The 12489-nt window shown below is 38.3% G+C and overlaps 1 protein-coding gene across 10 annotated transcripts in view; it reads right to left on the reverse strand.

The window, feature by feature from the left end:
• Positions 1–6230, reverse strand: part of AHI1 (Abelson helper integration site 1) — a 163614-nt gene extending 157384 nt beyond the window's left edge. For 3 of the 10 annotated variants that reach the window (XM_036221953.1, XM_036221950.1, XM_036221954.1), the window contains exons 1-4: positions 5989–6229; positions 5580–5641; positions 3283–3451; positions 1298–1383 (exon numbers count right to left, since the gene is read on the reverse strand). In XM_036221953.1, the coding sequence (XP_036077846.1) occupies positions 1298–1325 (28 nt within the window). In that variant the 5' untranslated portion in view covers positions 1326–1383; positions 3283–3451; positions 5580–5641; positions 5989–6229. Of the gene's footprint in view, positions 1–1297; positions 1384–3282; positions 3452–5559; positions 5642–5988 lie in introns of all 10 variants that reach the window. The other 7 variants (XM_036221957.1, XM_036221958.1, XM_036221951.1 and 4 more) reach the window with 6 other exon arrangements.
• Between the last annotated feature and the right edge of the window lie 6259 nt (positions 6231–12489).

The raw sequence follows: 12489 nt of genomic DNA on the forward strand, positions 1-12489 counted from the left end.
ACCTTTTGGTTTACACCCTCTAAGTTTCCTTTGCTAAGTTAAATTTTTACATATGATACACAGTAGCATTTACCACTGTCATATGACCCTAAACAAGTTTCTTAAGATCTCTAAACTTCGTCTTTCTTATCTGTAAAATCAGAATCCCATATCAAAGATCGTTTTGCATGGAAAACGGCTAATACTTGACTAGTCAATAATCAGCAGTCAACAAATATTAAAAATTGAAAGTTTTTTTTTCTTTAAAGCATAAACCAGATCATGTTATTCTCTTACTTAGGATCCTATAAGTTTCCTATTTCACTTAGCAAAATAAAACAAGACTTTCCCATGTTCTCACCTTCTGGCCTGCCTGCCTCTACAGCTTCAAATCAAGACACCTACCCCCAAGACCCCTACATTCATGCTAGCCATACTGCCCCTCTCAATCCTGTCTGAACAAGATCTTTCCCATGTGAAGCTGCTTCTCCCTGGTAGAAACTTCCTCTGACTCCTCTAAGCTCTCTGGTGGAAGCTTCCTCTAACTCTTACCAGGCTGGTGTTAAGGCTGCCTGTTTAAATACTGCCTCTAAAGTAGAACATTTCCTGACTACCTCATCTAAATTTCTCTGTTTCTCACATAACAGCTTATTCTTTTCCTTCATAACACTTGACCCAACTTGAAATTGTATACTTATTTGTACATCTACATAAATAAATATACCATCTGTCACTCCCACTATAATATGAAGTTTATAACTATATCTCTAGCTACTATCCTGGGGTCTGGCACAGAGTAAATATTCAGAGTATTAAATGAATGCTGAATGGATGAATGAATGAATGCCCCAGGGTAGGGGCTGGCAAAGAAGGCCTACAGGCCAGTCACCTGTTTACATAAAGTTTTATTGAAACAAAGCCATATCTACTCTAACAACTATTATGATTCCTCCTGTGCTTCAATGGGAGAGTTCAGAAGTTATAGTAAAGACGAAGCCTAAAATATTTACTAGCCTGCCTTTTAAGAAAAAGTTTGCCTCTGACTGCTTAGAATAAAACATTTATTTTGATAATAAAGAATGAAAACTAACCAAATGCTGTAATTACTATTTACTTTGTCCAGCTAAGTCTCAAACTGTCATTCACTGAATACATACTAACCTTAATCACCAACATCTAATAGAAAAATGAATACCAAACTCTTAAAAATCTCTACATATTTGGTTGAGGACATCTACGTTATTCATTAATCTGTTAAAGTATCCCTTAAAACAATCCAAACTACGAAATAAATAAATAATACATATTACATACATACATTTCATAAAAGTCTTGCCAGCGGGCATATCTCAGCTTTACGGGGAGCACTGAGGTGTAATGTAAAGAATTAACACAATCAGGATCCTATTAAAACAAAGAGGATTTATTTGGAATATGGAAGATCCAAAGAAGTTATAATATATTCTTCAGGCAAAATTATGTCATTCTCTGTCCATGACCTCCTCAGGTTTATACCAATTTCTCTTATCTCAATCTTATGAAAATAACTTGAATACATTTGAATCAGTTTACAGTCTGAAATAAAGTGAAGCAAACTGGACCATATTTGAATAAAATATTTACATTTTGAAACATTATTTTTTTAATTTTGAAAGGCATCCAACTTGGTATCTTACATACACTTTTTATCAAGTGTTTTAAATAAAAAATGAACATTTGAAAACACTTTTAAGAAACCAAATTCCCTCTCAGGATTGACTTTCCCAAGACTATACACTCATATTAATGAAATGTGCTTGTGAAAAGGACATTCACAGATAACAAATTTAGAAATCTCTGTGCCTGCCACTGAAAATGCTGCTACAATAGAGAAGGTTAGCATATGTATTCACCTCATCTTTTTCAAATAAATACCTGGGTGTGCATTACTGCGTATCAAAACCATGGATAAACTCACTATATAGATTCCTGAACTGCCAATTTTATTTAAAGATGAAGGTGTGTCCAAAACAAACTAATCCTGCATCAGAATATGACATGCAGAGTTTTTAAGAATAAAATTGAAGATGTTAAAAAGAAAGGGAAAACAATTTAAGTTGGTTCAGCAATTATCAGTCAGGGCTTCAGATCCTTGGGGATCCATATTCATTTTCTGCTGGTATTAGGGTACTTTGTCATAAAAATCTGAGAAAAATGCTAAAAATAATAATTATACAAAAACACCTAACTACTCAGTATATAGATAAAACAGACATCACTAAATCCACATTGTAAAAACTTCTATACTTGAGTAATAGCCTGTGTCTACTTTTAAGTACAGATTTAATAATCCTGGTCCTCTACTTTCCAATTTATCCCAAATAGAAAAGAGTGGCTCCAAAGGCAAGTGAAATAACATCGGTAACTGAAACCTGACAGACAGAAGTAGAAAAAATATAAAGCACTTAATATTCATAGTACTCCATGGTCATTCAATGTACAGGAAAACAGCTGACCTATGACTATGCGTCATCAAGAAAAGGCTTACTTATATTCAGCTTAATCTGTTTTCTCTTAAGCAAAACATTTATGACATTTATGACATTTTAGAAATACCAAACTACTGAAGAGGCAGGACAAAGATCAAGGATAATTCTCATGTTTCTACAACTAGAATAATTAGACCATATACAATTAGATAGTAGTATCATTAATTGGAATATAGTGCAGTATAAAACTAGTGGAGTAGTTTGAAATCTAAGTCCTGGAATTAGTCTCTAGTGGTTACTTATGTGACCTTAGGCAATCTGTTTGCTCATCAGTAAAATCAGTTCAACAGTGCCTAGTCAAACGGTTAGAAGGGTTCAATGATTTAGAATAGTGCTTTTGAACAAGCATGTAATAGACATTTCTTATGGGGACACTCAGTGAGCTCAGTGGGCCTGCTGAGCTGGGTAACTGAGGAGCACTAAGCAGCTACGAGCACAGCCTCCATGGTCAGATGCCTGTATTCAAATCCAGTTCTCCCTACCAATAGATTAACTACTGTGGACCTCAATTTCCTAATCTTTCAAATAATAGTAAGTGACTAATAGGATTTTGTAAAAATTAAATAAGAATATGAAAGGAAAACACTTTGCACAATGCCTATGGCATGGCAAGTCTTTCAAAAATGATGCCTATTATTACTGTATACATGTGTATATCATAGTCAGATTATGCTTGGTAGGCAACAGTTTTACTGCACTTCACTTTATTATGCTTCACAGATTTTTTTTACAAATTGAAGGCAAGACCCTCAACTAACAAAAAGATACAACTTACTTTATTGCAATACTTGCTTTATTGTGGTGGCTAGAACTGAATCCACAATATCTCCAAGGTATGCCTGTATAGTAATCCAGGAAGGAGACCTAGGCTGAAGTTTTAGCAATCATTTATATTTGTGATGGCTGCACCAAAAAAAAAGCACCGAACACAGAACTCTGGGAGCCTATAAAATAAAAAGACATCAGAACGATAGGTGTTAAAGTGGGAGAAATAACCAAGGGAAAAGAGTTTTAAGACAGACATAGTCTACACTATGTGGTACCAAGAACTGCTATAAGTTGTGAAGAGAATTCACTGGATATGCAATCAGCAAGTCACATGTGCAAAAAGCTGTTTATGGAGCGGTAGAAACCTGGCAGCCACAGGTGAGGAACAAATGGGTGAAACATACAGATGAAACACAATAGTTTCCACAATTCTGCTTCTAATTCTCTTCCCCTATCCCTAAAGGCAGTGACATGAGAGAGTAGCGGTGAGAGACAAAAAAATATGGAAGAATTTTTCAGTTTTTTAAAGATTGTTTCCATGCCTCCATCATGTTACCCTTTTAAAAATCAATCGTCTTCTACACTGTAACCAGAGTAATTTTCTAAAATATAATATGATATCATTTCTTTGCTTGAAACTCTTCAGTAGTTTCCAATCACCCAATGGAAAAAATATGAAGTCCTTACCACTGGGGCCTCAGGCTACTTATAAAAAAAACGATCCCTTGCCTTTCTTTACTTCCCCTTGCTCCAGCCACACTTCACACACATTCTGTGCTCTAACCATGTAAAAGTCCTTGCCGCTCTCAAACGTGCCAAACTCCTTGCTTCTGTACCATTACATATACACCTCTCTCTCCTGAGAAATGCCCTTCCTCCCTGTTCCTCTAATAAATGTCTATTATTTGACATTAAAAGCAATTAGTATCTTCTATGAGGAGCACGCTAACCTTCAGAGGCAGTTACTCTAATCTTGTGGGGCAGTTAAATACTTCTCCTCCACGTTCCACAGTGCCTTGATCCTCATACTTCCCTCTAGCTCAGCCCTAAATATTCACCCTGGGAAAATATTTTGTAACTCCCACCAAAATGCTAGCTTTGGGGATAGATAGGCCTATGCTCTCTTTGTCTATGTGTCCCATTTTAAAAAGAGGGGTAATGTCACTAAGAATGGTGCTAGGGTCAAAAAGACTCAGGCTTAAGCTCTTGATCTGCCACTTACGGAATGTTTCTCATTGCTACTTAAGTTCACTAAAGTTTGTTTTTCTGCTGTGTGTGTGTTTTGTTTTTTGCCTGGGAAATTTAAATGGCACCTATTTTATTGTAAGGATAAAAGGCAATATTAAAAAGCGAAGAGATCAGCAGAGTGGTTGGCACATTGTAAGTTATCAACAAAATTACCTTATGTCCATTATTATAGTATTAAAAAGAAATAAGTATGTAATAAATAAAATACATTAAGTAAATTATGTATTTATGTTATTTACTATTTAGTATTTTAATGTACAACTGAAAGACATTATTTAACATAGTAAAATGTAACAGAAAAAACCTCTAAATGTTCATGTGTGTATTACGGCAAATACATTACACAATTAATGACCAATATTTGATTGGTAACATCAATGGCAAAAATTAAAGTCAGGCTTAAAACGACATTCCTGAACCTCACACATGCTATTATTTTAAAATCTTCTCCCTCATAATCCCTTTTATAGGTGCTGTTAACAGATACTAAACAGTAAAATTACCTGCATTACATTTCATCTCTTTTTACTTTTTCTCTAATCACCTTATTATTAGCCAATATATGACTAAAGATCAAGGGGAGAAAAAACTGAGAGATTTGGATAATTCACTCTTTAACCAAAATTTATAGTAGGGGGGGGAGGGGAAAGACCAAAACTCCTGTCTATGTAATGCAATTAATAAATCTATGATAGTCTCCATCAACAAATACGATTCTAAATATGGTTTTAAAAAATTCTTCGTATTTGATTTTATTTCAAATATATTTTTTAATTTCCCAGTCTTAATAATACACAATAGTTTTCCTGAAAGCCCAAGCAATAACAGCAATCATTAATGCAACAGGTGAAAAAACTGTTAGCATCTTTTCTTAAGAAAAAAAAATGAGGAAAAACTATATACTACTCCAGTCTGTAGATGTTTCACAGTAATATTGAAACGCAGCACAACCACTGGGTAGGGGATTCCTAAACAGTCTACATATTTTTCTACTTTACATGTATTGAAAAGATTCTATTAATGTAATCCCACTCACAAATGTAACACATCGATCACCTTTTCTCGGATGTAATCAAGAAGGTATTCACAGGTTCCATACTCAGGACCAGGCTGACATCCTAAAAGGAAATAAACCCATTTAACTACGCCATGTGTTTTAAAAACGTTTAAACCAGAATCCGGAGTAGGAAAAGCAAACAATACATTCGCTCCTTCGGGACATCACGCTAAACTCTCTCTGTTACCAAGAAGCAAATGCAAGGGAACGGAAAAGTACTCAAAAGGGTTTTCCCAAAACCACATCGCTCCGCTCAGCGACGCTTGGCAAGTCAATCTGCGGTGGCGCAGTGACGCCGCCACGTCCTCGGACCCGAGCAGCCGCCCACGCCGCTGCGCCCCGGGAAGGCCAGGCAGATGGAGAGCCGGGCCCGGGGCCCCGCCACCAGCGCGCCTGCCGCGTACTCACGGGGAGCGGAGTGCGGCCGACAGCCCGTCTCGCCGCAGCCGACGCCGGGTCAGTGCGAAGGGGCTTCCGCGCCAGGAGGGGCGAGCTGGGGGCAAGCGGATCATACAGCCACCCCAGCCGCCAGTAACCCCAGCGCGGAGAGCGACCCCCGTGCCGCAATGCGGCCAGCTCGCCACCGCTGACGTCAGCACCAACCTACGCCAGCGTCCCCTTGACAACCCAAGCGGCCTTGGCTGGACCGCGGCGCCGCTTCCGCGCCCTCTTCGGCCTGGCCCCGCCCCGCCCCCGCCCCGCCCCGCCCCCGCCCCCGCCCCGCCCCGCCCCCGCCCCGCCCCGCCCCCGCCCCCGCCCCGCCCCGCCCCGCCCCGCCCCCGCGCCGTCTCCGCCCCGGCCCGAAAGTTCTGCAGCGCGGCGCCCGAGGAGGCGTGCGCGCGCCCGCCGGCCCGCGCGTCCTCAGACGGCGGCCGGGTACGCGCGCCGGGGGCCGCGCGCGGGACTCCTGGAGCCCGCACGGAAAGCGCGAGGCCGCCTGCCAACCCCCGAAAGGGAGGCGATCCTCTACCCTTGGAGCGGGAAGGGGTCCGGAGAGTGCGGAGGTGGCCCTAGAGCCTCAGCACACGCCCGTAAAAACGCCTGTGCGCCTCAGAACTGTAGTCAGCCCTAGGGAAAAAACGGGAGGGGCAAAGCGAGCCAGGGAGGTTGTCTTGGAACCCGCCAAAGAAACATGAATGGAAGAAACAGATTCGCCCACCCCGCGCGATCGCGCTCGCAAAAGGAGACATCCTTTCAAGCGTAGAATGAAGAGTTGTACTGCAGAGCAAATCTCAAGGAAAGACTAATCGACCCCTTTTGGGCGCTGAATTATCTCAGTATGTGTTTAAAGCAGAACGACAACAAAAAAAGTCATCTTTTTATACACTCAATGCCCCCTCCCACTTTCTAATTTCTGCCGCAGGCGCCATCTTTGGTTCTGAGTCACCAGGACGGGAAAAATAGTAAACTTCATTCCTCGACTCCTGAATTTTCTGCAGTTGTAGTCAAGCACTATAACCTGTTGCTTCTTTTGTACAGTGAGAGCGTTATGCATATTTATTTGGAGGCCAGCTCCCCACTCTGATTGGCATCGCACGTTACAAAGCATATCGCATTGGTTTCCCCAAATCCTGCGAGAAGGCACTGAGAGAGATTACCAAGCCAATGCATCTCAAAGTGAACTGGCCATCTTCCACTCAAAACCTACTCCCCTTTCTGGATTTCCATCTCGGTTTAACCCGCCATCATCCTCCCAGTGCTGTGATTAGATACCTATAGAGCATTCTAAATATCTCCTTCATTAAGTCATGTCCATTCTACCTTAACATCCATCCTAACTCTAACTGCTTAATGCCAGCCTTCATAGCGTCTCACAGGGATTATTGTAAAACGGACTCTTTATTAGTCCCCCAATTCAAGTTTGACCCCTGAATTCCATCCTCCACATTGCTAACTAGAATGATATCACTAAAATGGAAATCTGATAATGTTATTCTCCTGAAAATTTTTCAAACACGATCTGTAGGAGAAAAATCTAGTTATTTTGCCTAGCATACAAGTCATTCTCTCTGACAAGTTTCATTTCTCATTGCCACCTTACAGGTCTATGCTTCTTCAATATTAAAGTAGGTACACCACAACGATCCCCGCCTTTTCATGCCCCAGTTCTTGCACATATTGTCTTCTTTCCCTAAAACTCCCTTCTAGTAAATTTCTACTTCTGCGTGTTTCAGCCCAAATGTAGTCCATCCTTTGAATCTTAACTGGGTTGACTAATTCCTCGAAACACTCCTGGCATATATCCTATTATGCGTTAGACACTCATTCTATAAAATATTTTAAGCGTTTACATTGTACTTTAATTTTTCTAATCCCAAGATTAATCACAGTATCTATCAAATAATTGGCACTTCATGAACTACGCATTATAGGTGTTTTATGTCCTTTTTTTTTTTTTCTGTCTGTCCTCACAACTGTGATTTAAGTACTCACTGTTAGAAACAAAGGGTAAAACTGGCTGCTCATTCTTAGGTGTTATTTTCAGAACATATTCCCTAGTTTATCAGACTGGCTGAGATGTAGACCTGTTATCATCTCTTGCCTGGACCTTTAAAATAGCTTGCAGAAGTATAATGAAGAGTGGAAGTGGCAGAGAATATTTCATAGCAGAAATCATATTTAAAACTATGTAGTATCATCCAGGCTGGAAAAGTTTCTAGGCAGGAAAAGGTGGGGTATAGTGCTCACTAAACGTAAGCTTGGCGTAATCCAAGAACTGAAATAAATTTAACATGGCTGACTGAAAAGAAGCTGAAAAGATAAGAAGGGTAAGCAAGTTACAAAAAGACCCAGACAGTGTTATAGGATTTGGAGTAAAATGGACAGATTTAATTTCAGAAAGATAACTCTGACAGCAGCGTGGAAAATGGATGGGAAGAAAGCAAATCCAGTTAAGATTTTGTTATTGTAAACCATGTAAGAGATGATGGTGATATCGGCAAGGGTAGGAGCAATCAGAGTGCAGAGAAGTGCACCAATACAAGAGATTTTTGGGAGGTAGTAATATCAAGTCTTGGTGATTGATTGGATGGAGAAGTGAGCGATAGGAAGGAATAAAAAATGATGTCTAGCTCCTTCCTCTTTTCTTCTCTAAGTGAAGAGGTAGAAAGCATGTCAGGGCCATGAAGTTTACATGAAAGAGGAATGAGAAATAAATGTATTGAGGCAAATGGGAGCCAAGTCTTTCTCTAACAGAGAAGGGGATTACGAATAGGTAAATGAAGAATTCCAGAGCTTTGTGTTGTACTGGATGTGTCAGTGTAAACTCACAGTATGTGTACACACACACACACACACACATACATACATATACAGACACATATATATATACACAGAAATACAGCATATGTGTACATGTGTGTGTTCTATCTATCTATCTATCTATCTATCTATCTATCTATCTATCCATCCATCCATCCATCCATCCATCCATCCATCCATCCATCCATCCTAATCTTATGTGCTGAAAGGGTCTAGGAGCAATGATACTCCAGAAGCAAGGACCACATAGTACCCAGATCTTGGTTTCTAAACACTACTAAAAGGGGCTATGGCCCCTTAAAGAAATGGCTGATTCCAGAGTGGGAGCAAGAAAAGTACAACAAGAGCCTGGAAAATCTTATTGAACTGGAAATTAAGGAAGTTCTTACAGAATGATGGAACGTCTCAAAAGGACACAGACTCCAACTGACAGGAACCTCCAATGGCCACATCTGGGTCAATCTGAGTATCACTATAATGTTAATAGATTATGATCCACAAGTAAAATAGAAATACTTGAGTTCGCACTGAAATGAACACGTTCTTAAAATGAGGATAAAGAAAAATTCTTTCTTACATTAAAATGATTAAAAAAAGATGTTGAAGGAATAACATAAGTAGAAACATCATCATTTAGCAACTGTTATAGTAAATAGTGATTCAGGCAAGAATCAACATTGTGTGCTAAAACTAGAAGGTAAGAGTTTTAAGAGGAACATAATATCTATATAGTTTCAAAATATGTCCTGACCCAATACTTGTTGATTGCAAAGGGAAAGATAGAAACTTGACAGTGCAGGAATCTGGCACCAGTGTCCAAAGTTAATATCTGTAGTTAATGGGTTAAATCAGCATTGTGTGCCACCTCATAGGAGATACTTATGACACACTTCTGTGATATTTCTGCCAAAAATGCATCACCTGAATCTGATCATGAGGAAAGATCAGACAACTCTCATTTGAGGGACATTCTGCAAGATCATAGGCCTATATTCTCAACAGTATCAAGGTCATAAAGGACGAAGGAATGACTAAAGAATGCTTTCAAAATAAACAAATAAGACTACATTTGTAGTCCCAAAAAACTACGATGTTTTTGTACAGCAAAGGAAATCATCAACAAAATGAAAAGACAACCCACTGAATGGGAGAAGATATTTGTTTATGATAAGAGGTTAGTATCCAAAATATATAAAGAACTCATACAACTCAACGACAAAAACAAACAATCCAATTAAAATATGGGCGGAAGACCTGAACAGATATTTTTCCAAAGAGGAAATACAGTTGGCCAATAGACATATTAGTGGCTCAAGGTCACTAATCATCAGAGAAATACAAATTAAAACCACAGTGGGATATCATGCCACACATGTCAGAATGGTTATCATCAATACATCAAAGAACAAGTGTCGGTGAGGATATGGAGAAAAGTGAACTCTCATACACTGTTGGTGGGATTGCAAATTAGTACAGCCACTTTGGAAAACAGTCTGGAGGTTTCTCAAAAAATTAAAAATGGATATACCTTTTGACCCAGCTAGTGCACTTCTGGTATTTATCCAAAGAAAACCAAAATAATAATTCTTAAAGATCTATGCACTACTACATTTAATGGTAGCACAATTTACAATAGCCAACATATGAAAGCAACTGAATGCCCATCAACAGATGATTGGATAAAGAGGTTATGGTTCATATATACAATGGAATATTACTCAGCATTAAAAAAAAATGAAATCCTAACATATGCGAAGACATGGATGGACCTAGAGATTATTATGGTGAGTTAGATAAGTCAGACAGAGAAAGATAAATATCATATGATTTCACTTATATTGGAATCTAAGGAACAAAAAGAACAAAGAAATAAAAAACAGACACAAATCTGGAGGACAATCTGGTGACGGCCAGAGGGGAGGAGAGTTTGGGGGCTAGAAAAATGAGATGAAGGGTTAAAGAAGTACAGATTAGTAGTTAGTAGATGGTCACGGGAATGGGGAGCATGACATGGGGAATGTAGTTAGCATTAATGTAATGGCTAGGTGGAGAGCCAGAGGAGAGAAAGAGCAATTAGGGGAATCATTTTATAGACTATATAAATATCTAACCAATGTACTGTCTACTTGAAACTAATAATAAAGTAAAAAATTTTTAAGGTATGTTTTTAGATTGTAGGAGATTAAAGAGATGTAAAGTAAATGAAACATCTGAATTGGATCCTTTTGCTATAGAGGCTATCATTGAGACAACTGAAAAATTTGAATGGAGCCATGGATTAGACGGCAGTATTTAAACGTTAATTTCCTGATTTTGATGACTATATCTGGCAATGTAGGAGATATATTTATTTTTAAAGAAAATACTGAAGTATTTAAAAGTAATGAGGCTTCACGTCTGCAACTTAAATGGTTCATTAAAAAGTGTATATAAATAATGGAGTAAAAAGCATATGTGTGTTATATATAGATGGATAATGATAAAGCAAATATAATATGTCAATACTTGGAGACTTTGGGTAAAGGTGTAAGTTCTTTATACTATTACAATTTTTCCATAAGTTTAAAAGTATTTTTAAATTATAAAAATATTTTAAAGGTACTAAAGTTTCTAGCTCAAACAACTGGGTAGAGAATCACTAATTAAATAACAATGGAAAGTCAGGAAAAGTAGGTATAAAGGAAAAGATGTTTTAGTTTCAGTGGGTTATATCTAGTAGGCAGTTGAACATATATGTAATGAGCGCTGTTCAAACTGGAGAAATCAGATATGCTGCAAAAGTTCTCATTAACCAAGAGTGCAAGACTAAAATCATTCTACAGGACCTAGAGAGCCAAGCAATTAAGAGCAGCAGTGGTAGTAATAATAATAAAACTGAGCAAACGTTCATGAAATAGATTTAGGGTATTTGAAATATTTAATAAATAAAAAAATAGTGAATTTATTGAATAACGCAAATGTAGTTGATAAACAAAATAGTTAATCCCCAGTGTGGTATGTACATTAACCAAACAGACCAGATGTTGGCTTTACTACTTGTATTAGTTTGATAGGGCTGCCATTTAAAGTACTGGGCGGCTTAACAACAGAAATTTATTTTTTCACAATTCTGGAGGTTAGAAGTCAAAGAGCAAGGTGTCACAGAGTTGTTTTTTTCTGAAGTTTCTCTGCTTGGTTTATAGGTGGCTGCCTTCTGCCTACGTCTTCACACAGTCTTCCCTCTGTACCTATGTCCTAAACTTTTAGGAGGCCATCAGTCATATTGGAATTAGGGCCCACCCTAATGACCCAATTTTAATTTAATTACTTCTTTAAAGACCATATCTCCAAATATAGTCATATTCTGAGGCACTGGGGGTAAGGATTTCAACATATGAATTTTGAGGGGATATGGAGTAAGATTTTGGAATTATAACAATGTAGTGAATGAATTCTCATTCAGAACAAACCAATCATATAAATACATGTCTTAGGCAATCAGATTTTTTCAGTATAGGCTAAGTATTAGATGATACTAAACTATCTTTGTTAATTTATAATGGATCGAATAATAATACTATGCTTTGTAAGAACATGAGTTTTTAAAGTGCATAGAATAGAATGTCATGATGCCTGAGACTTGCTTTAAAATATTCTAGAAAAAAAAAG

This window comes from Rousettus aegyptiacus, unplaced genomic scaffold (genome assembly GCF_014176215.1).
Source record: "Rousettus aegyptiacus isolate mRouAeg1 unplaced genomic scaffold, mRouAeg1.p scaffold_m13_p_1, whole genome shotgun sequence".
NCBI lineage: Eukaryota > Metazoa > Chordata > Mammalia > Chiroptera > Pteropodidae > Rousettus > Rousettus aegyptiacus.